This window comes from Palaemon carinicauda, chromosome 28 (genome assembly GCF_036898095.1).
Source record: "Palaemon carinicauda isolate YSFRI2023 chromosome 28, ASM3689809v2, whole genome shotgun sequence".
Taxonomy (NCBI): Eukaryota; Metazoa; Arthropoda; class Malacostraca; order Decapoda; family Palaemonidae; genus Palaemon; species Palaemon carinicauda.
Window position 1 is genome coordinate 1,209,542 of NC_090752.1, and position 25,571 is coordinate 1,235,112.

General features: G+C 42.5%; 1 protein-coding gene across 1 annotated transcript in view; it reads left to right on the top strand.

The window, feature by feature from the left end:
- Positions 1-4,360: 4,360 nt before the first annotated feature.
- Positions 4,361-25,571, top strand: part of LOC137621421 (isoaspartyl peptidase/L-asparaginase) — a 64,168-nt gene continuing 42,957 nt past the window's right edge. Inside the window, exons 1-3 of the mRNA XM_068351720.1 lie at positions 4,361-4,691; positions 22,262-22,354; positions 22,534-22,684. Coding sequence (XP_068207821.1) covers positions 22,571-22,684 — 114 coding nt within the window. The 5' untranslated portion in view covers positions 4,361-4,691; positions 22,262-22,354; positions 22,534-22,570. The remainder of the gene's footprint in view (positions 4,692-22,261; positions 22,355-22,533; positions 22,685-25,571) is intronic.

A 25,571-nucleotide genomic window follows, 5' to 3' on the forward strand; every position in this document is an offset into this window, starting at 1 on the left:
ATAGAAATGGAATAGTATCAATTGGGATTGATAAATGTATCAACTATCCAAGGCTCATTTAAAAGTTAACATCCTAACACCAAATAAACTTTTAATCACTGTGGTTAACCAGTTGTATTCCAAACTACCCACTATCAACAGTTTAAATGTAATGTTTGTATGGTGAATAAAACCTTGAATTAACTCATAGAAAAAATAAAGGTATAACTGAAAGTATAAACAAATAAATTACTGTAACAGTTAAGTTCTTATTTACCATACTATATACCATATCTCACAATTACTACAGCACCCATTGCCAAGTAAATTTCTAGTAAAACTAGTTTCTTTTGCATGAACTTGTGAAAACTGATTTTGTAAACCACTGAGTTGCAACCAACTCTCCCATCCAATTTATTGTTCACAGAAAAGTAGCTGACCTATCACTTTGTGAATCTAAATCTGCATCCTTCTTCTGACTTGAATCGAACTTGCTGTGTGAACTACACCGAACCTTTAACTGGAACCAAAATGTTGATTTACGAAAGATAACTTTTAGTGATACAGTATTCTGTACATGAACCATAGCCTCGTCTTCTCAAATTTGGCAAATTAGTTGAATCGTTCTTCTTTGTGACCCATATAATGCATTGCTAGGGATGTGTACGGATTGGTAACGTCTCTGCCTGGTGATCGCCAGACGGGGCTTCGACTCCCGCTCAGACTCGTTAGTTCCTTTATTATCTGCAACCTTACCATCCTTGTGAGCTAAGGATGGGGGTTGATGGTTCCTTTATTATCTCCAACCTTACCATCCTTGTGAGCTAAGGATGGGGTTTTAGGGGACCCTATATGTCTATCTGCTAAGTCATGAGCACCAATTGCCTGGCCCTACCTGGTCCTAGCTTTGGTGGAAAGGGGGCTTAGGCACTGATCATATGATACATGGTCAGTCTCTAGTGTATTGTGCTGCTTGCTAGGGCAGTGTCACTGTCCCTTGCCTCTGCCATTCATGAGCAGCCTTTAAGCCTTTAAACTAGAATGAATGGCTCGCAGCCAAGAGTGAGTATGGTTTTTAACAGCTTTAACATGTATGATGGCACTGAATGATTCTATCAGTCCCAGTGCCTGGCCTTTATTGCTTTAAAGTTATAATCCAATCAAATCCATCATTGCTGAAAGAGAAAATACCTACTTCCTGTAGGTACCCAATGTTTTGTAATCCGATTTTTGGTTTTGAATTTCATCATCATCATCATCATCATCTCCTCTACACAATAAAGAGCAAGTGTATATTTTATATATATATATATATATATATATATATATATATATATATATATATATATATATCTATCTATCTATCTATCTATATATATATATATATATTTTTTTTTTCAGTCATGACCGTTATTGCCAGATGTATAACTACTCGGTCTCTTCCGTCCCCCGGGTAAGGAGTGGAGTACCCTGAGAGGTACACTCTGAAACCACAACTGCTATGTTGTAGTAAGGAAAGTGGGAAGGATTGAATATGTGCATATCTGTCTAAATATTTACCCATCATTTTATATGGGTTTCTCACACCAGTCGTATCAGAGTTCCTGATTTGGATGAGCCTACACTGCTGTCTCAATTGTGGACCATCATATAGACCTTAAGACTGGGAGGAAAGTCTAATGGTATTTATGATTAAGCAGAAGGTGATGTTAACAATTGTGGTAACTGCAATGGAATTAAACTAACAGAACATAGCTTGAAACTCTCTGAGCAGCTACTTGAGAGATTGTAAAGATTGGGAAAAAACAGTATGGATTCATGAGGGACAAAGGTACTGGATGCCATCTTTATAGTAAGACAGCTACATGAGAAGAGGCTTGAGGGAAACCAGTAGCTTCTGTTCTTTTGCAGATCTAGAGAAGACTTGTGGTATAATAACAGGATACTGGTAAGTTATATTTTGGTTCTCTAGGAAGAGGAAAGTCCTAGATAAGTTGAGTAGAATGGTAGAGATGATGTACATAAGAAGAAGGACTAAAGTAATAATAGCTGTATGGAAATAGAAATTTTTTGAAGTTAGTGTTGGGTTAAATCATTGTCATTTTTGGTTTGGTGTGGTCATGAATGTATTAAGCAAAGTGATTAGAAATGAAGTGTTGTGGGAGTTTGTATATGTAGATAATTTGGTATCTTCTGCGGGAAGAAATTGAGGAAGACTTGCAGAAGAAGGTTGTAGAGTGGCAAGAGACTTTGGAGAGGGTTATCTTGAGAGTAAATCTGGATAAGACTGAAGCTATGGTGAGCAGTAAGGAAAGCAGTGACGAGATAGTAAAAGTAGATGCTTGGTTATATAACAGGTGGAACAATTCAGATACTTAGGATCTACTATAAATCAGGATGTAGGATGCAAGGCTAAAGTTGAGAATAGGATAAAAGCCGCTTTTGGGGGAAGTAGTGGGAGTGGTATGTGATAAGAAAATGCCAATCAAGCTAAAAGGCAAGTTCTATAACACGGTAATAAGACCAGTGTTAACCTATGGATCAGAAATGTGGGTTCAAAGACAAAGAGAGGAAGCAAAACATGAGAGGACAGAGGTGAGAATAACTACTTGAAAGATTGGAAAATGAAGTATGGCCTACGTGGTGAAGACTGCAGAGGTGAGAAGAGTGTCACGCCTTAGGTGGTGTGGGCATGTGTTGAGGATGAATGGTGGGGAAAGCTTGGGAGAAACCCTGCTAGAAGAAGATCAAGAGGAAGGTAGAGAGTTTGATGGCGAGATAAGGTGAAGGATGAGATGGAGAGAAGAGGTTTGGTGGAAGAGGATGCCTTTGATAGAAGAAACTGGAGAGGGCGCATCAGGCAACCGACCCCTTAATGTAGGGATAACGGTGAGAGAGAAGAGGTAGATCTCTATTTGTTAGCTATATATTTATCAACTTTCTGGCAAACTTTGTTCTTATATGTTATGATTATTTGCTGTATACTATATACTGTATATTACATAAGGCCCACAATTGTTATCATTATTACTACCTAAGCTACAACCCTAGTTGAAGAAAGCAAGATGCTATAAGCCCAAGGGCTCCAACTGGAAAAAATAATCCACTGAACAAAGGAAACTAGGATATTCCAATATTCTAATAGTTTGTACTCAAACACGAATGTAACATATTTTTCATTTAAAAACAAATATAATGAATAATGATTGTTCAGTCTTTTTCTATCATTGTCTTCATTTCTAGTATTTCGTTGAAAGTATTATATCCTTATCACTAAGATAATGGGAACACCGTCAAGGCTGTGCATGAAGCTGAATAATCTTATTGATAATTTATGAAATTATTATATTCAAGAGAGCGTGCACCAATAAATATTAGAGAGAGAGAGAGAGAGAGAGAGAGAGAGAGAGAGAGAGAGAGAGAGAGAGAGAGAGAGAGAGAGAGAGAGAGAGAGAGAGAGAGAGAGCGATTAATATCCCAAAATCGTTTTGAAATGTGTGACCATGACCCCATTGAAGTTGTGTTTGTACATCTTTTTATAACTTTTCACTGTTATGAAAATTTATCATTAAATGCTTTGCTACATTTACTGTAGTGGGTGGAATTAACATTTCATTTACTTGGTGGAATAGAACTAAGCCAATGTAACTTAGTTATTCATTAATAAAGTACATGCTGTAAAGTACTAACTGATACCTAGCAGTGCAAGCTATCAATCAGTTGAGTACAATTGAGGACAGCTTAAGTACCATTCATAGCTATGACAGTGATGACTTATGGCAATTAATGCATTTACATCAGTGGTATTAAATATACTTTTACGGTAATTTTACAATACTTTAATTCTCGTACTTGAAATTTTTCCAATACTTTACATATATTTACAAAGCGTCTTTTGTTTTAAGTTAGTGAGCGAGAATATGTTGGAAAAACCATAGAATAAATTACAATGTATTGAATGAAAAATTTAAAGTGTAATAAGGAGAAATTCAAATTCAAATTCAAACAATTTATTGACAAACAGTGGTCAAAAGGAGCTGTTAGTCTTGCTAGACAGCCCACTCTATCTTCAATTTACATAAATGAACAAAAGCTAAGTACAAAAGTAAAACCTAGTAATAATTTACATAAACCAAAAAATACATTTAGTAACAAATAGTTTTTACAAATGAAAACACCTTCTACATGAATAATTTCAAATTTACCCAAAGTAAATTAGCATAAACCTTATATGTTTATTTCCCAGAGGCTGAAATTACATACTTAATCATAGTTATAATTTGATAAAGCAAACAATAGATTATAATTGATTAAACTATCAAAGAAGGTAAGTGTCTGTTAAACGATCAAGGACGACCAGGTTTCTTCCACGGCTGTCGAAGAAGAAGAAGAACTTGTCTTGAAGCGAAGACGTAAACAAAGTCACGTTGGGTTAGTATTCACCCTCAGGCCGTCGAGCACATAGCAACTGGACTCAAAATTCCGGCGTATTTTCTTATTATGGCACATCACGAAGTGACCTTGAGTTCAAATGCGTTATCTGTGACTTTGGGCGTCACGCTGCTCATCGGTTTTGTATGTGGGTACCAGTTCAAGAGTTGGAGGATCGAGTGGTTGAAAGGAAGAAGGGAACGGCTGAGAAGGAAGATGGAACAAACCCAAGCTGAGATTGAGAAGCTGCAAAAAGGATTTTAGTTTTTGATGTTTTGAAGGTAGATATATCCTTTGAGTTTCATATTAACACTAAAGAGTTGAGGTGTATGTAGTTAATTGGGATTTTAGTTTTATTTTAGTTCCGGTGTGACGGTCTGAACGATCCCCCGGTCTCAGAATTCTCCTTGACATTGTATAATGGTTCTTTTCCGTCATTAGCTCGCTTCGCTCGCATGAAAATAAAACATCAAGCTCGTATGTACTTGCAAGCGGTAATGTTAAACTGCGCTTGCTAACATTACAGGAATATAAAACATCAACCTCGTATGCACTGGCAAACGGTAATGTTCGCGCATGCGCAGATTATCAAGGAGAATTCTGAGACCGTGGGATCGTTCAGACCGTCACACCGGTCAGGATAACATTTTCCTATACAAAATATGGTTTTCCTATAGGAAAACTCCCATTTTCTTCGAAATTGATATATATGTTTGCGTCCATTAAATAGTTAGAGAGATGTACCCTGATGTATCCTAACGAAGTTTAACCAGAATTTCTGCTTTTAGTGGGAATATTGTCTGTCTTAAATATATTATGCAGCTAGTTTTACGATATATGCAATATTATGATATAGTGTTACCTTCCCAGGAGTGTAGCTGTTTGGGAAGCAAACAGTGTTTAGACTTAGTCTTGGGGTAAGCTAAGGAATGGCAGTCTTAAGGGTGGTCGTAGTGGGCTGGGATACTCTCCCCCCCCTGGTAGGTAAGGATACGGCGATATTTGTTTACAAGACAATACTCTCCATCTACTCCCTAATCATGCAGTTCTGCAGGTCTCCTTTTCTTGGACAGTAATTAGGAGGTTTTTTAAATACTGGGAAAGAAAAAAAGGACAAGATATGTTGAGGGGGAGGAGAGGTTATTAAAAACTAGCTTTGTTTCCTCGGTAAACTACCTGGAACTTACATCGTCAACATAGTCGACCTAATAGAGTTTGTGATGCCAACGTACATTTGATATATATTCAAAATATATACTGAATTAAAAAATGAGTAATTATCTTTAATTTAACATATATTTTAATTATACAGTATATCAAATGTACGCTGGCATCACGAACTTCTGTTTATGTACGCTGACATCACAAACTTCTGTTCGGTTGCCTATGTTGACGATATCAGTTCTATGTCGTTTAGTGAGGAAACCAAGATAGTTTTCTTATAGCCCCACCCCCTTGCTCAACATATCTTGCCATTTTTTGCTTTCCCAAAATTTAAAAAACCTAATTATTGTACAAGAAGAGGAGAGCTGCAGGACTGCATAATTTGGGAGTAAATGGAGAACTTGGTCTTGTAAACAAATAACGGATATGGCTCTTGGGTTTGGTTGGGAATCGTAGGTTAACCCTTTTACCCCCAACGCTATTTGGAACTTTTCAACCCTTAACCTCCAGCGTTTTTTTGTTTCAAGCACATTTTGCAATATATTTTTTTTAAATTGCTCTAACAGCCTTAATTTTCGTCATAGAGAGGTCAGGTTGGTCTCATTATTTTGGAAACTGCCTGAAGTTTCTTATAAAGTTATCAAAAATATGCAAAAAATTGTAAATAGCAGTTTTTTGCAAGGACGTACCGGTACGTCCATGGGGGTAAAAGGATGAGTTTTGTGAAACGTACCAGTACGTCCATTTGGGGTAAAAGGATTAAGTGATGTTCTTTTGTTTGTTTCTCATTTAAAATGGTGGTAAAAATGTTTTTCTGTTATAAATTTAGTTTTAATATGCTAAAAATATTGATAAATTGTTCCCCTTTTTGTTTGCACCATAACAGTTCAGAATACCAGTAAATACACTAGAAATATTTTATTTTATTCGTTGGGATATTGTTGTATCGTAATTTAGTAAATATTTACCCACATCATGTACTGAATCGGTCCGTCCCAACCAACTACAAAGGATCTTTTGTTTGCCTTCAGTAACCAGATGAACTGAAAGCAACTTAGAAAAGTAGTGTAAAGTGTAAAGTATGCATTTGAATTGCGATATATATAGTTTGAAAGGCTGATCCATCTTGATTGATTGTCTTGAAATGAAGATGTTGGGTTGAATTCTATGAAATTGGGAAATTGTCATTCGCTTGATAAGCAAATGTGTCTATGACTTCTCTAAATTGGTATAGAATAGTATAGGCAAAACTGAAAATTCATTCCTAATGAATATAGTTTAATTGCTTATCATTGTTCCATCATAATAAAACAACTAAAAGCGGCAATAAAAGAGGCAAAATTTTATTTACTACTTTAACCCTTTTACCCCCAGGCTATTTGGAAATTTCCAACCCTTAACCCCCAGGGGTTATTTTTTTCAAGCACATTTTGCAGTATATATTTTTTTAAATTGCTCTAACAGCCTTAATTTTCGTCATAGAGAGGTCAGGTTGGTCTCATTCTCTTGGAAAATACCTGAAGTTTCTCAAAAAATTATCAAAAATATGCAAAAAAAATTTAAATAGCATTTTTTTGCAAGGATGTACCGGTACCTCCATGGGGGTAAAGGGATGAGTTTTGTGAAACATACCAGTACATCCTTTGGGAGTAAAAGGGTTAACAAAGTATGAAATCACTAAGAAGAAAGTCTAGTGTTTCTGCAACAGTCAGTCAGAATAGGATACATAATGCTCTTATCGGTAGATATATAATACTTTAATTTTTAGTCAAATACAAGAACCTTATATTCTTCCTACTCGCTATCTTGTGTTTGATCCATTTCTGATCGTGAATATTGGGGCAAAGCACCCGTTCATGAGTTTTCCTACCTCACCCATATAAGAGCGTGCTAGAAATAGGAATGAAGGGCGAGCGATTGTGACGCAGTTCCGGTAGGCCCTGCTGCTTCCTCCGGTGCCTTGGATGACCGCGGAGGTAGCAGCAGTAGGGGATTCAGAGTTATGAAGCTTCGTCTGTGGTGGATAACGGGGGAGGGTGGGCTGTGGCACCCTAGCAGTACCAGCCGAACTCGGTTGAGTCCCTTGTCAGGCTGGGAGGAACGTAGAGAGGAGAGGTCCCCTTTTTGTTTCAGTTGTTTGAAGTTGGCTACCCCCCAAAATTGGGGGAAGTGCCTTGGTTTATGTTTGTATGTACCCATATATTAAAATTATGGTGGATCCCAAGGGGAAACCTAGGTTTGAAGAGGGGAACCCCAAAAATGAGTGGTTTGTACCATTAGTAATCTTCAGAAATACTTAATAAACACAAGATAACCAGTTGGAAATATATATGGTTCAGGTAAGTTGTGAAATTAAACTATCATAATTACCTTGTACTGTAATTAGCTCTGACAATGAAGTTGGAAGGTGGTTATGTTTTACCCCCTGTGTGTTTGTTTGTTAGAGAAGACCTTCCTAGCCAGAATTTTAATCGTAGAGTAATGAAACTTGCAAGGTTTAACTGTTATGTAAAAACCTGGAAATGATTAAATTTTTGGAAGGACAAGATTAAAGGTCATGATCACGTAATTAGCATGACAAATTCATAGATAATTTGTATTTTTCCTAACTATACAAATCTTAGCTATTTAATAGGGGTATTACTTTCGACGTAGCTGAAATGATGAGCCATTAGAATTTTAACAAGGTTTTACTACCTCACCGCTAGTTAGCGGGGGTTAGGGGAGGGTAGTTTGCTACTACCCCCCCCCCCCCCCTCACACACACCTGTGCTTAAGCTCACTTTGCTTGGAGGTAGGACTTCAAGGGGGATAGGGCTGGCGGGCAAGTTTGATTAAATAGGTAAGGTTTGTATAGTTAGGAAAAATACAAATTATCTACGAATTTGTCATTTCTTCCGTAACTGACATACAAACCACGCTATTTAATAAGGGTGACTCACCCATTAGGAAGGGTGTAACGTCCCAGCCAGTACTGGCTTTTGGCTTTGCCCGGGGGCTCGTTATTTGAGTGTGTCAGCACTCAAAAATAAGGAGTCCCTGCACCTCGCTAGAACCTTGCTACGCAAGGACTGCGGCCTACGCAAGGTGTGTGTGAAGGTATAATAAAGCGTGACTCGTCCTAGGAAGTTGACCTGGAGTTGTTCTGATGGAATTCTAGGCTAGGACTCTCCCAATACCACCTCGTCAGGGTATGGGGATGTGACAGTATTAGCTTAATACTAGGAACACAAGGAAACATGGTTTACCTGCAGTGGTTTGAGGTCAGCTGTGCAGAGAACCCAGGATGCTGCTTTCCCCAAGAGAGGGGAAGATGAAGAAAAGAATAAGGGCCAGACAAACCTTTTCATTCATGCAGAATAAGACCGGGTAACAATGCCCTTAACCTTCTGCTACTTGTCCAATAAGGAGCCTGAGATTTTAAACCAGCTGTTGTGCAGCCACCACAGGGCCAATAGAGAACGTATCGAGCCTTCTGGGGGTCACGTCTTGCAGGTAGTGGGCTGTGAAGGTCGTCTGACGCTTCCACACCCCAGCCTGAAGAAACTGCATCACTCAGAAATTCTTCTTGAAGGCCAGGGATGTAGCTACATCCCTGACATCATGTGCTCTAGGGCGACGTGACGGAGGAGGGTCTGGATTCAGGGACAGATGTATGACCCTACGAATCCATGCCGATATGGTATTTTTGGTGACCCTCCTCTTAGTCCTCCCAGTGCTAACAAACAACGCTTGTACCTGAGGACGGATTGCAGCCGTTCTTTTGAGATATAGCCTCAAGCTCCTTACTGGGCACAGTAGGAGATGATCTGGGTCATCTGTTACAGAACGGAGACTCGAAATCTGGAAGGAGTCGAACCGAGGATCCGCCACCCTCGGATTCTGAGTCTTAGCAATAAACTGAGTGACGAATTTGAACGTTACTTCCCCCCATCCCCTTGAATGGGCGATGTCGTACGAGAGACCATGAAGTTCACCGACTCACTTGGCCGAAGCCAAAGCTAGTAGGAACACCGTCTTCCAAGTTATGTGGCGATCTGAAGCCTGGCATAATGGTTCATAGGGAAGTCTCTTAAGAGACCTGAGAACTCGAACCACGTTCCATGGAGGTGGTCTCACTTCCGACTGAGGGCAGGTAAGTTCATAACTTAGTATGAGTAGGTAAAGTTCTAGCGAAGAAGAAATGTCCATTCCTTTGACCCTGAAGGCTAGAATTAAGACTGAGCGATAGCCTTTCACCGCCGAGACTGAAAGGCGAATTTCTTCTCGCAAATACACGAGGAACTCCGCTATTGTTGGAATAGTGGCATTGAGTAGAGAGATACTCCTTCCACGGCACCAACCACAGACGACTTTCCACTTTGCCTGGTAGACACATATGCGTATGATTTTCGCAGATGTCCAGACATCCTGATCGCAACTTGTTGCAAAAATCCTCTCAGCGAGGAGATGCTGGATAGTCTCCAGGCGTGAAGTCGTAGCGAAGCTACGGCTTTGTGGAAGATGTTGGCATGTGGTTGTCTGAGTAGATCGTGTCGCGGAGGGAGTTCTCTCGGAAGTTCCGTTAGGAGTTGCAGAAGGTCCGCAAAACCATTCCGCGTGATGCCATAGCGGAGCTATGAGGGTCATTGAAAGATTGACCAATATTCTGATCTTGTTGAGCACCCTCCTCATCAGACAGAACGGGGGAAAGGCGTACACGTCGATGTTGTCCCACCGTTGTTGAAAGGCATCCTGCCAGAGCGCCTTGGGATCCGGGACTGGGGAGCAGTACAGTAGAAGCTTGAAATTCAAAGCTGTTGCGAACAGCTCCACAGTTGGGGAACCCCACAAAGTCAGGACTTTGTTGGCTACTAGATGATCCAAAGACCACTCGGTACTCACTATCGGAGTCGCTCTGCTCAGATTGTCGGCGAGCACATTTCTCTTGCCTGGGATGAAACGTGCCGATTGTGGAATCGAGTGGACTTCGGTCCATCTCAGTATCTCCACTGCAAGATGGGATAGCTGCTTCGAAAAGGTACCTCCTTGCTTGTTGATGTAAGCCACTACTGTGGTGTTGTCGCTCATCACCACCACAGAGTGACCCACCAGGTATTGTTGGAACTGTTGAAGGGCCAAGAAAACTGCCTTCATCTCTAGAAGATTTATATGGAGGCACTTTTGATTCTGACCACAGGCCTGAGGTCCTGTGGTGCAGAACGTGGGTCCTCCACCCTTTCTTTGAGGCGTCCGAAAACAGCATCAAATCCGGGGGGAGGACGAGAAGATCCACTCCTCTTCGTAGGTTCTCGTCTGTCACCCACCACTGGAGGTCCGTCCGTTCCGCAGGTGCCATAGGGATCATGACGTCCGGGGAATCGTAACCTTGATTCCACCGGGACTTGAGTCGCCACTGGAGGGATCTCATCCTGAGGCGACCGTTGGGAACTAGACGAGCCAAAGATAAGAGGTGACCGAGGAGACGTAACCACGATTGGGCTGGAAGCTCTTCTCATCTGAGAAAAGGCCTTGCGACCTTCCTCAGCCTTGCAATCCTGTCGTCCGATGGGAAGGCTTTGTGGAGATTGGTGTCTATAATCATGCCTAGGTATACCAGTCTTTGAGTGGGAAGCAGAGAGGACTTCTCGAGATTTACCATGATCCCCAGATCCTGACAAAGTCCCAGAAGTTTGTCTCGGTGTTGAAGAAGGGATGACTCCGAGTCTGCTAGGATCAGCCAGTCGTCCAGATAACGGGGGAGACGAATGCCGATCCTGTGTGCCCACGACGATATTAGGGTGAAAACACTGGTGAAAACCTGTGGTGCTGTAGAGAGACCCAAACGCAGCACCTTGAACTGGTACTCCTTGTTGTCTAAGCTGAATCTTAAGTACTTCCTTGAAGACGGATGGTCTGGGATCTGGAATTACGCGTCCTTCAGATCCAGTGTACACATGAAGTCTTGTGGTCTCACTGCAAGGCTGACCGTGTCTGCGGTCTCCATGCTGAACGGATTTTGTTTGACAAACGTGTTCAGAGCCGAGAGGTCGATGACTGGTCTCCAGCCTCCAGACGCCTTCTTTACAAGAAAGAGTCGACTAAAGAAGCCTGGGGACCCGTCGAGGACCTCTTGGAGAGCGCCCTTCTTCAACATGGTGTGGACTTCTGTCCGAAAGGCCTGCCCCCTTGCTGATCCCATGGCAAGGGAGCTCAATGACACTGGATTCGTCGTCAGGGGAGGTAGAGATGTGAACGGGACGCGATATCCCTGACTGATTACGGAAATCGTCCAGGAATCGGCCCCGAGTTGCTGCCACCTGTGTGCGCAACTTTGAAGGCATCCCCCCACTGGTGGACATGCAAGGGGACTGCCAATCCTAGCATTTGCGGCCTTGGCTGCTCACTCTAGGATTTTTCCCTCCCCTGGAGGACTTTTTGCCTTTCCTGTCCTTGACAGGAAAGGGCTTAGACACCACTGTCTTCGTTGCCGTTGTCTGTTTCAAGGTCTTGGTAGGACGGGGCTGCTGGGGCGCTGGAGGCTTATAGGGCTTGGATTTCAAAACCCTATGTAGGATGGAGTCTTGGTGGGACTTCCTCCACCTCTCAGCAGCATACTCCACATCTTTAGGCTCAAACAGATTCATTCCCTCCACGGAAGAATGTCTGAGCCTGCTTATCTTGGTGCTAAGGACCTTCTGATGGAACCTATCAGCCACCGCATCCTGACGTTTCAGGATGGTGTTCGCCCACAAGTTCGAGACTTGGTGGGCCAGAAACTCGATCGTGCGAGTGCCTGAGAGTAGAAAGGTCTCCATGGCTTTCCTGGTACGTTCTTTGGAGAAATACTCCGAACGTATCAGGATACCTAAGGTCCCTAACCAGATATCCAGCTACGAAATGGCCTGCATAGCACACTTCGCAACTTTCTCCTGATTAAGGATCTCAGTCACCGAGAATGAGACCTGCCGGTTGGAGAGTCTCTCAAGAGGGACTCCCCTGGTAAGCTCTTCCAAAGAATGGTGAAGGGGAAGAGCTAAACAAGGCTCCTCCAAGATCTCGAAGTACCTCCTCTGCTGTACGCGAGGAGGTGGGAGAAGCTTGTTGCCGGCACTGGATCGGCTGGAGGAGGCTAACTCAGAGAGCTGGACCGCAATCTTGTCCCTGGTACTCTTAACCCCCTGAGACCAGGGCAGAGCCGCACTGGCCTTAGGTTTTTGAGTCCCAAATACTTGGTCCAAGACCGTGTCTTTGCCCTCTCGAGGGGGAGTCTCTGGGTCGGCAAACCCATTGAGAGTCCTCATAAGGGTCAGAACCTGCCAAAATGCATGTTCTGACTCCTGTAGCTCTCCTCCGGATGTTGGACTCGCAGCGAAGTCTCCTGTCCCCAAAGGCTCTTCCGGGAGAATCGCGGACGTTCTCCGAGTGACTGGTTGGCTCCGTCCTAAGTCTTGTCGAGGATTTGGTACTGTTTTAGAGTCCTTCGATTCCCTCCTGGGAGGGATGCAGGACTCCAACAACGACGGAGGTAGGCTCTTCTCCGCCCCTACCTGAGAAGACTTTCCAACGCGAGGTGGGGTTTCCCTCACTGGTGCAATGGGGGAACGTCTCGCCTCATGCGACTCCCCTGAGGACGGGAAATCGTCGCCCGACAAGGAGGGAGAAAAAGTCTGGGGTGGGGGCGGGAGTCTGCTTCGAAGGCTTACGAGGAGACAGCTTGGTCCTCGGAGAAGTCACCGCGTCCGAAACTCCTCCTTTTTCTCTTCAGGGGGGTAGACGCAGCCAAGGATTTGTGGCCCAATTCAGAGATAACAGGCTTAAAAGCCTGTGTAACCGCTCTGATTAGTGCCCCAAACCACGGCTGCTGGCTGATAGGGACAGGGATCGACTGCTCCCTGGGAGGAAATTCCATTGGGGGGTTCGCCTGAAAAGAAAAGGAAGAAATGTCCCTGGACCTTTCTGGAACCTTCCCCTCCACCGGCGAGCGCGCTGTTCTGCGTTTGCGGGGAAAGGGGTGGGGAATGTGGCGATGGCGACCTTGCTGTGCGTTGTCCTGCAGCCTCGCGCGCGGGAGGATATTGGCGATTGCGGGGGGGAGCGCGCTGGGGAATACCTGGGGTCGGGCGCTCGGGGCTGCTGATGCGTGCGCGTGAGGGCGAGCGATGGCGCGTAGAAGCGTGCACAGGAGAGTGCGCAGGAGGCTGATTGTACGCTCGCGCGCGCGGGTGAATGTTCGCGGATCAGGATGAAGGGCCTGTGGGCATGCGGGCGAGAGATCGCGCGCCCAGAAGATGTCGTAGGGCGCGCATGCGCAGGAGAGATATCCCTTGCGCGCAGTCGGAACCTGTGTTCGTTTGCAAGCCTCTTGTGGGCGCACATCAGGCTGGCGGTGTGTAGCTGCTATAGGGGATGGGCGTGGGCGCACGGTTGTGCGCTGGCGAGGGACAACGCGCAGGAGATAGCAGATGGCGTGTTGGCGAGTGCTGACGAGTAGGTGAAGTCTTAGACTTCCCTACCGCCCCAGATCCGAAGATCGTGGGCGCGCAGGAGATCGTTGGCGCGCATGGTGTTAGCACGCAGTAGGTTGATGGTGAGCAGGTGAGTGCTGGCGCACTATCTCAGGAACAGCAGGAGAGGGCTGGCGCGCTATCTCAGGAACATCCTTATGGGCAGGAGATCGTTAGGGCGCATGGCACGTAAAGTGCATCAGCTGCCAGGAACGGCGACGGCAGGTCAGCAGGTCTGTCGGGTGGAAGGTCGACGTGTCCTTTGATAGGACGACCTTCCACCGAAGGGGATCGCGAACGATCCGCAGAGAGGTCCAGGGTCGTAGCAGGAACAGTCGGTGATTGATGACGAGGCTCCTCTGCGTCAGACTGCAACGACGATGATGAACCGAAGAGGCACCGCCTCACCGTCTTATAAGGTGAAGGAAGGCCTCTCCGGCGAAGAGGAAGGCGAGCCTTGCGACGTATACAGTACACCCTCTGGGAGCCGTTGGATCAGCAAGCTAACCTTCAGCAGTCCTCCGAAGAGGAGTCTCTGTGAGTGAACTAATCACCGGCAGGAGAGACTGTTGGACTTGGTTTCTCCCTCATAGGTTGAGCAGGAACGGGAGAAACTAAGCCTTCAGCAACTGCGGGATGAGAAGAGGCAGAGGTATTAGGAGATACCGCATTGGATACCTCCGACACCATAACGTCGACAATAGACAGAGGATCAACCTCTGCCAAAGTCTGCGATTGCTTGACAGCGGCACCCAATCGGATGATGTCAAGAAGTGCTTCCTTGGAGGGCGAACCCTCGAGCACCAAGGAAGACCAAAGCTGAAACAAATTAGACAAATTAAGATCCTACCCCGGGGGGAGAGGTGGAGCTGCCTCGCTAGGGGAGGCAACGCCATCTCTCGAACCACGAGTTCGGGAAACAGAACCACGGTCTACGCTACCACTCGACGGTCTCTCGAAAGAGACCGATCGAGCGGGAGCTTCGGAGGAGGTTTGGGCCACGGATGAAGAGTCCTTGGGATTTTCTCCTTTCAAAGAAAACTTCGAAGGAGAAATATCCCGCCTGGACTTCTTCTTACGTCGCCGAGAAAACCTCTCCCACTGGGAGGTAGACCACTCCCTACACTCACCACACTTATTACCTCTATCACACCGTTGACCTCTACAGTAAGGGAAAAGGGTGTGAGGGTCCGTCTCGACTGCCGACATGAATGTTCCACAGGGGCGGTCGGGTAATCCAGGACAGGTGCGCATATTCGCAGAGGCCAACTTCACACTCAAACCTGTAGAAGAAAAAGCAAAAAGACATTAATGGCTGTCAGAGAGAGGCGAGGGTGAGAGCGGACACGTCCGACTACCACCCGAGCCGAGAGCAAAGTGAGCTGAAGCACAGGTGTGTGTGTGTGTGTGTGAGGGGGGGGGGGGTTAGCAAGCTATCCTCCCCTACACCCCGCTAACTAGCGGTGGGGTAGTAAACCCTCTTTAAAATTCTAATGGCTCGTCATTTCAGCTACGCCGAAAGTAATACTCCTATTAGATAGTGTGGTTTGTATGTCAGTTACGGAACAACTTAAGTTTGGACATTCTTGTCACAGAGACTTCAAACTTGGTTCGTGTTTGAATGTATGAATATCTGTGCCAATTCATACATGCTAAGTTCGAAGGTCAAGGTCAAGCAAATGGTCAAATTCCTATCATCAACCATACGGCCACAATTTTAATTGTAAAGTAATCAAACTTGCAGGGATTTTAAACTGTTTTGTAGAGCTGGAAATGATTAAATTTTGGAAGGTCAAAGGTCAAGCTCAAGGATGAGCAAAACGTCAATATCACGTAATCAGCCATAAGTTTGGACATCCTTGTCAAAGAGATTTCAAACTTGGTTCATATTTGAGTGTATGAAAATCCAAGCCAATTATTTCATGTAAATGTCAATGGTCAAGGTCGAGAAATAAGCTGCTGCAGCGGAGGTCAGCGATCTACTGAGTGCACCTCCAGTTTATATTGTGTTCCTCAAATGGTTTTTGCTTCACCATGCCTTACTTCGTTTAAAAATAAACATAGAGCTGTGTAATCTTGCAGCTCTTCTGTTCTGCTAAGCTGTACTTGGATGATCTGCTTATGGCATTCATGTGAGTCATTATTCACTGTGGCGGGGGTTTTGAAGAGGATATATCTAAATGGTGTGAGACTTCTGGTTGTGAATTATCATGCCCCAGTATTATACTGACACCTTATATAGGTGAGCGAGCTGGGTTCAACCTGGCATTCCAATGCAATTTTTTCTCTGGTAATATATAGCAGTTATATACCTTAGAAATGGTGCTAAAAGGAGCATTTCACTGGGCGGCACAGGTCTCTCGCCCAGAAATAGATTTTTCCTTCGTCAAAATCCCTTTTTTGACTCTGATGAGCTACAATAGCGAGACTGTACTGTACAATGAACAGACAACGTTTTCATCATAATCAATTACTGAAATAGGTGACTTTACACTAAATTTAGAAATTATTTAATTCCTTTCTGGGAGACTTCTGACTGTAGTCATGCTGGAACTGAAATGGAGGTAAAAAAAATGGCTCTTGTAAAACTTTATCAGGGAATTTGTGCATAAATATTTGGAAGAACTTAAAATTGATTTAAAAGTTAAGTAATATTGTCATACAAAAAACAGCAGCTGCCAAAAGCGAATGCAAGTAATGCATGCGCAGTCTCTTACCATCAGTCTCCCAGAAGTAAACACTGGATTTTGATAGTGAAATGGTGTTTACATTTTAATCAATTGATACCCAAGTTTTTCTGCCCCAGTCCTCATTAATCATTCAGAAAAAAAATGCTAAGAAACCCTGGGCTCATCAATTTCATATGACAAATTCATTAGAAATTCATGTACGGTATTGCATATTAACTCGCTTATTTTTTATTTCATGTTTGTTCCAACACGGAGTACTTACCTCGAACTACTTTCTTAGGAGTATCTGGGATCTCCTCCCAACCGACCAGAGTTTTGTGTAGTTTACCCTAGTCCCGTTTTCTTTGAGGGATAACCTCAGGTGGAGTGATACACGCCCTGAGGCTAACCCCAGGTCAGAGAGCATGCTTGCTCAGGTCTCGATCTCCAGCAAGTTCTCTGGTCGCGTCGCGATCACATCTCGACGCTCTCTCCTTACCCAGTGCGACCCTTTGTGTCCTCGACCCCCCTTTTGTGTCTTACGCGGTCCCTACGTGGACCCATTGTGTTCATTCTATACCCTTTCCTACCCTTATCCTCTTGCCTTTAACCCTTTTACCCCCAAGCCATTTGGAACTTTCCAACCCTTAACCCCCAGGGTTTTTTTTTCAAGCATTTTGCAGTATATATATTTTTTTAAATTGCTCTAACAGTCTTAATTTTCATCATAGAGAGGTCAGGTTGGTTTCATTCTCTTGGAAAAGGCCTGAATTTTCTCAAAAAATTATCAAATATATGCAAAAAAAAATATAAATAGCAGTTTTTTGCAAGGACGTACCGGTACGTCCATGGGGGTAAAGGGATGAGTTTTGTGAAACATACCAGTACGTCCTTTGGGGGTAAAATGGTTAATACTACTTTCCTTTGCTGCTTTTGTTAAGTGAGTTTCTTTTTTAATAGAAATTCTTTATAAATTATTTAAACCAACTTTATCTAATGCAATCTGCTAGATTAGCCTATTAGAATACATGTACTGTGTTTGTTTCTATAGGTAATACAACCGTTTGATCTTTAATAGGGGTAGTGTGTGCCTTCAGCAAAGCTGGAATGCCAGTTAAGATTTTTAACAATTTAAACACTGATGGCTATCGAGTTCCTGGTAAACCTTTTCCACCCAGCAGGTAGCGCTACCTTCGCTTTGTCTTCCGCCTCTGGTGGAGAATACTGACATACTTCTTGGTATCCTCATCTGACTCTTTTAATCTTTTTGTTTGTATGAATAAATAGTCTCATAGAAGGTTGTGTATGATGGATATTAATTGAAGAGGCCAAGGATATGCAGGGTATCTTGATAACAGTACAGTATTTCTTAGTTTTTTTGCGATACTTACTCTTGTCGGACTGCATGTCTTTCTGTTCTAACCCTCGTGTGAGTGGTGACAACGACAACGTTAACCTAGGAAAGATAGTTTTCCTTGGATATCGGCTCTCTCAAAAGAAGAGTGCTTCCTTCACTGAGTGCAAAGGGAAGGGGCCACACCTTTCTTCTTTCCTTCAGCACATGTTGATCTTGGATAGTGGCAAGGATGTTCATCTGGTCATGGTTGATTGATTAATTTGAGGTGTTTTGGCCATGGTTTTATGGCCTCCGAGAGAGCAATGTCAATGGCTTGCACGACTCTTGAGTACACCAATTTCAGTGTCTTCCTTTTCCTCTGCCTCAATTTTGCTGAGTCTTCACTGCTACTTCTGAAGAAGAATGAATAGAAGACACCATCAAAGAAGTCTAGGAAGTCCCATTGATAGGAGTCATATATGCGTAACGCTTGTCGTTTTTCATCCTGTGGGAAAGACGGTGCGTTCCAAGATCCTCCCTTTTTTAGTTAGAGACAAGGATTGTCCCATAGTGGGAAGAAATTCAAAGCTCGCAACACTAGGGAGTATCTGAATACTCGTAATGTTGTTAACACGCCTTTTACCTGTGCTCAGTCTTGTTCCAGAAGTGAGAGCCTGCTATTGTCTAATACCAAGAAGAAACTACCGTATGCTATCACAACTATTGTATAGCTGAGTATGCTCACTTGTGGTTGAGAAGAAAGGTCACTGCTCTTCTCTGCCCTTTCTTTCGGGAGAGAGAGAAGCCCTTCCTCCTCTGCTTCCCCTATGCATGTTACAGAGTTCCAAAGACTACATCCAAATCTTTGGATGTGATGTCTGCCGAGAAGTCACTGAAGCATGGAACGACCTCTCAGTCGGACTTTCCGGATTCTCATTCGGGTTCCTCAGCATGGTTTCGTGGGGCGACAGTGCTGTACCAAACCCAACCCTCGGGAAGTCATTAAAGTACTAGGTACAGTACTTAGGCCCGTGCCTGTGTAACCAGTGCTAAGTCTTGTGATAGACGAGGCACAACTGCTGCTGTTCAGGGTGCAGAGCCTTGCGCTTGCCCTTCTCTTGCCATGGGTGTTCCCCGAACGCTTCGTTGACATTGTAGGTGACCACTTGCTTCACATGTGGCCTTGATGAGTTCTCCTGATATTGCTGACTTCTCGGAATGTTCTCCTGGCTTTCACAAGCAAAGAATACCTTCCCCATGCATAAATGTAAAGAAGGTTGCTCCTGGTCCCAAGTCTCCATGAGATGAAACTTCACTGACAAGAGCTCAACGATCTCCGAGAGACCATGCTCCTCAACCGTGATCCCGAAGTAACGTCTATGATCATCTTCACATTCGTGAATTTCCATGTGCATCTGCATGCGTATGATTGCCTCCACGTGCACAATCACCATCATGTGCATAATCACTGCCAGGGGTACATTCACTGGTATGCACTAAGGGTTCAAGTGTTACATTCCTGATTACCTCTGGTGTCTAAACACTTTGTCACCTCTTGAGCAGTCTCTGTGTGACCAGTTCGATGGGTCTCCTCATCTACAGCCGAGTAACGAGAACACCTTTGACTGATCTCTCACCACGCTTGTGTGGAAGGCATGTAATGTACCAGGAATGTATCTACGGTACTGTGGAGAAGTATCCTAGTATGTTCTAGAGAGGTTATGTATCTGGGATATACCCTTCCCTGAGAAAACGTTTTGGTAAGCAGTTCATACGTTCAGTGTACTTGTCTGACTCTGCTCGATTGGATGGTAATTGGTTATTTAGTGACTTTTGGGTCGCAGAACTTCGGGTATTGGCTTCATTCCAGCCATCTGAGCACACGATACTGGTAGAAGGGGGAACCAATGATTGTTTTCATCGATTGTATGTACTATACGATCTTCCATTCACGAACGCTGAGTTTTCCTTGTGCTTCTTCACTTCGTGTCTTGTCCTCACGTAAACATTCCTATCGTATACTGGCAAGATAAGGCTCCTTGCACTTGTTCTCTATGATTATCGTTTCCCACGTACCGCCTGAATATAAGCAGAATTAGAGTGGTAGGGATATCTTCCCATAGTTTTATCAGTAATAATACTCGATTTGGAGAATTAATTTATAATGCATAAAAAGTGGTGTGCACTGGTTAGAAAAGGGATTTTGACGAAGGAAAAATCTATTTCTGGGCGAGGAACCGACGAAGGAAAAATCTATTTCTGGGCGAGGAACCGACGAAGGAAAAATCTATTTCTGGGCGAGGAACCTGTGTCGCTCCGTGAAATGCTCCTTAAAGCACCATTTCAAAGGTATAAATACTGCTAAATATACCAGAGAAAAAAGTTGCATGGAATGCTAGAAATATATCCAGCGCGCTCACCCCTAAAGGGTGTCGGTATTAAAACTGGGGCGTGTGATACCACTACCAGAGATCCCTTTCCAATTAGACAAACACTTTTACGTTTTGTGTGTATAGACAGGGCTGCATCGATCGCAAAATGGATTACTGTACTGTATGAATTGAAAAAAGAGGCTCGGAGTTCTTTAGAGGACATTTGTTTTGGTCTGAAAAGTTTCTGACATTTTATCAGAATCAGAGTTTCACTGTTTTTAAACATTTAACATTTTTAAGAAGCAGGGGATTGATTGATCAAATTAGCTATTTTATTTATTGTAGATTTTATCTTTTAGTATATTTTTTGTTTGCTATGTACTGTAATTATTTTCTTTATACATTAGATATAATGTATACTGTATATTTTTCTCTTAAATTTATTCTGGCCACTTCTGTAAGAGTTCAGTTTGTTTCATTGTGCCGTTAAATTTGTTTCATTGTGCTGGTAAAATGTAGAACGGCACCTCGCAGTATCGCTGGATATTGAGGAAGGAGAGGACTAATTGGTAAGGGACCGCTGGTAGGGGTTCTAACACGCCCCAGTTACTATACCGACACTATTAGAGTGAGCGAGCTGGGTATATTCCTGGCATTCCATGCAACTTTTTTCTCTGGTATATTTAGCAGTATTTACACCTTTGGAAATAGTGCTTTAAGGAGCATTTCACTGGGCGACACAGGTCCCTCGCCCAGAAAAGGGATTTTGACGAAGGAAAAATCTTTCTGGGAAGAGGCCTGTGACGCCTGCCTGGTACTGCAATAAGCTGCCAAAACAAACTATGGTACTTAACATTGGTAAGGGTGAAGTAGCAACGTCAGTCATGTTGAAATAACGAGAAACTCTTCGAAAAACACTGTGTAAAATCAATCTCAACTTGCGATCAAGTCCAAAATCAGAAGGATGTCCTAGAGGGCGTGCGTGGTAGGTGTCGGTGGGGTAGGTTAACTATGTTCTCTAGGGCCTGTCACGGCCCTCCCCATTGATGAAGGGATTATCTAAATGGAAGACAACCTGTGAATAGTGGTTTTCGCACGCCTTTGTTTAATACACGACACCTACAAGGTGTTCGCACGAGGGTTGTAACCTCTGCATTCCATGCTTTTATCTTTCTCTAGTATATTTGGAAGATTTATATTAGGAAAGGTACAAAGAAGGACCTTTCTCACAGGCCGCCCCAGAAATAGATTTTTCCTTCGTCAAAATCCCTTTTTAATACAGTGATGATATCATGCATTTAACAAATTAATTTGTACAAATATTGCAATTTTATGTACTTGCATAGTCCTTCATAAAGGGTCAAATACAGTTTATCAATTTTCTTATTGCATCATATGTGTTTTGAGGGTGTACAAACTTTTATTGTTAGTATTTCGGCCAATTTTAACCCTTTTACCCCCAGGCTATTTGGAAATTTCCAACCCTTAACCCCCCAGGGGGTTATTTTTTTTTCAAGCACATTTTGCAGTATATTTTTTTTAAATTGCTCTAACAGCCTTAAGTTTTGTCATAGAGAGGTCAGGTTGGTCTCATTCTCTTGGAAAATGCCTGAATTTTCTCAAAAAAATTATAAAAAATATGAAAAAAAAAATTTTTATAGCATTTTTTTGCAAGGACGTACCGGTACGTCCATGGGGGTAAAGGGATGGCTTTTGTGAAACGTACCAGTAAGTCCTTTGGGGGTAAAAGGGTTAAGAGAGGCCAAGCTATATACTATAATTGTTTTTTTGTTTAATCTTTTGACATATATTTTTTATTTTCAGGGAACTTCCAGTTATCCAGCGGTGTAATGTGTACATAGTATTATCATAGAAAAGCAATATATGGTGCTTCTTTATTTTAAAATTAGAGAATAGGTAAGCTATTAACTTACTGAATATTGATCTAAAATTTTACATTCATTATGTTAAACCCTGTATTATTAATAAGATTTGCAATAATATTTTGACTGATCAGATTCAATAAAGTTATTAAAAGTTCTTACAAGTATTTGTTTAAATGCTTTTTATCCTTGACTTGACCTGTTTAATGACAGGAAGACTGGTGGGAAATATCCGCTCGCAAGATCTATAATGTCGGAAGTTGAACCGGTAGTGGTTGTTCATGGGGGTGCATGGGCTATTCCTGAAAATCTCTGGTCTGAAAGTCTGGCTGGGGTGAAAGCGGCTGCCCGTTGTGGGTATAAGGTAAAGGAAATTAAATTACACGTTTTTTTATTTTTATGGTGCAGTTGACTACGTTAATTCAGGTACACTTCACAGGAAGTTTTTAATGGTACAGTTGACTACGTTAATTCAGGTACACTTCACAGGAAGTTTTTAATGGTACAGTTGACTACATTAATTCAGGTACACTTCACAGGAAGTTTTTAATGGTACAGTTGACTACGTTAATTCAGATACACTTCACAGGAAGTTTTTATGGTGCAGTTGACTACGTTAATTCAGATAGACTCCACAGGAATTTAAGGTGATGTCTGATATCCGCAGGCTAAATTGTAGCAGTAATGCTGTGTTTAGCAACACTGCCTGTAAAACAGTCTCTGGTGTTATAAACACATGATCAAAATAATTTTTAGTAATTTTATGAAGTGTGGTTAAGCAAGTAACAATATTTTTCTTTACAGTTTTTTGTAAAATTGATAAAATGGCTTTATATTAAATTATTTATTAGCTCAGGTACTTCGTTTTGCAGACAGCTTTGCCATTAGTTTTATCTTTTTCTAAATGCAGCATTACCTGCTACAATGTGCAGCTGTCAGATATCTTAGTTTCCTGCAAAGTGTACCAGTATTATTGAAGCCAACTGTAACAATTCATTGTCTTATATCCATATTGATGACTTGGTAGAAACAAAAGTTTTAACTTTTGTATTATTATTGATACAGTATAAAGTGATATAAAAATAGTAATGCTAGTTTTATAAGAGTAAAGGATTGTAGCGTATTGTCATAGTTTAACTGGATAGGATTAGCAGACCACATAGAAGTAATTTGAAGTTCACAGGCTGGAATTGAAGCAAGACAGAGTTATTGATAGCAAAGTAGGGGGAATGAACCAGAGTGAGGAGATGAAAATTACTTGACAATAAGGAACACTGCATATACTTTAAATATCAGTTGTATTTTATACAATGCAGCTGCCAAAGCAAACGTAGCAGGTACGGCAAGTAACCTATTGTAGTATTGCAAAGAGGGCAGAAAGTGCTGTTATCAGATAATGATTTAAAAAATGACAACTTGGGAGTTAGGTGATCATTTGTCTTTGAAAAAAAAAACATTGTAGAATTATGATTTGGGTCTACTCACTTAAAAGTCTTAAGATAAAGTTCAGGATTTTTAATTTTACAGGAATTAAAAGTAAACTATTCTTTTAAGATTCTGGATGAGAGCAATGATACTTATAGAATTTTTAGTTAATATTCTTGCTGTCAAACACGCCAGCCAGAGGAGTCTCTTTGGTTTTTGGACACACTAGTAACAACAGTCTGTTTTATGCTAAAGGGAAGTTGGTACACTACTGATTGCATATTTGAGATTTCTCACCATTTCCATTCTTATGTGGTACCAGCAAAGGTTTATTTTGTAGTCAAATGGTACCAATTTTCAGCTGAAGCATATACCCACCAGAGCCACAGCTCCTATCATTATAATAATTAGTAGCTAAGCTACAACCCTTGTTGGAAATGATGAATGCTATAAGGCCAAGGTCTCCAATAGGAAAAATAGCCCAGTGAGGAAAGGATATAACTGAATTGTGGGCCTGAGTGTACCCTCAAGCTAGAGAACTCTAACCCAAGACCGTAGAAGACCATGGTACAGAGGCTTTGGTACCACCCAAAACTTGAGAATAATGGTTTGATTTTGGAGTGTCCATCTCCTACAAAAGCTGCTTACCATAGCTAAAGACTCTTCTACCCTTACCAAGTGGAAAGTAGCAACTGACCAATTACAGTGCACTAGTTAACCTCGTGAGTAAAGAAGTTTTTTTGGGGGTTATCTTATTGATGTCAGGTGTATGAAGAAAGTGGAGAATGTGTAAAGCATAGGCCAGACTATTTGGTGTATGTATAGGCAAAGGAAAAATGAGCCATAACCAGAGAGGGATCCAATGTATTACTATCTGGCCAGTAAAAGGACCCAATAACTCTACAACGGTAGTATCTCAACAGGTGGCTGGTGCCTTAGTTGGGTATTAAGTCAAATCTGATTTTCTTTTCATTTTACAGTAATCCTCTCATATTACTAAATAAACTTTTCTATTTGTCTATATCTATTTACCATGGCACATCTCCCAATTTTGGGAGGTAGCCGACACCAAAAAAGAAACGAAAGGGTATTTTTTTAAAGTGTTCTTTCTTGCCTGATGAGGGACTCGACTGAGTTTGGTTGGTACTGCTAAGGTGTCCCAGCCTACCCTCCCCCTTCTTCCACCACAATTGAAGCTTCATATGCTGACTCCCCTACTTTTGCTACCACAATGGTCACCAAGGTAACTCGAGGTGGCAGCAGGGCCTAGTGGAACTGTCACAATTGATCACCATTCATTTTTATTCCTAGCACGCTCTTATGCCTCTCTCACATCTATCCTCCTGCCACCCAGGTCTTTCTTCATTCCATCCATCCACCCAAACCTTGCCCTTCCTCTAGCTCTTCTTTAAATTCATCCCTAACACTTGGTTCTTTACCACTCCTTTCACTGTCTCCAACACATCACAGTACATTTTTCATTTACTCTATGACATACATCTTCATCCACTCCACCATTTGCAGCAACAACAGAACTCCAGTACTTAAACTGATCTACTTCCTCAAGTAACTCTCGATTCAAGACATTCAATCTAGCACCACCCTCCCTTCTTGTGCACCTCATAACTTGACTCTTACCCACATTAACTTGCAACTTCCTTCTCGTACAATCTTCCAAACTCTGTCACTAATCAACACAGCTTATTCTCCGAGTTTGCAACCAATACAGTATCATCCTCAACAACTGATTCATCTCCCACTCGTGATCACTCTCATCTATCAGTTTCAATCCTTGAGCAAGCACTTGAGCATTCACCTGTCTTACA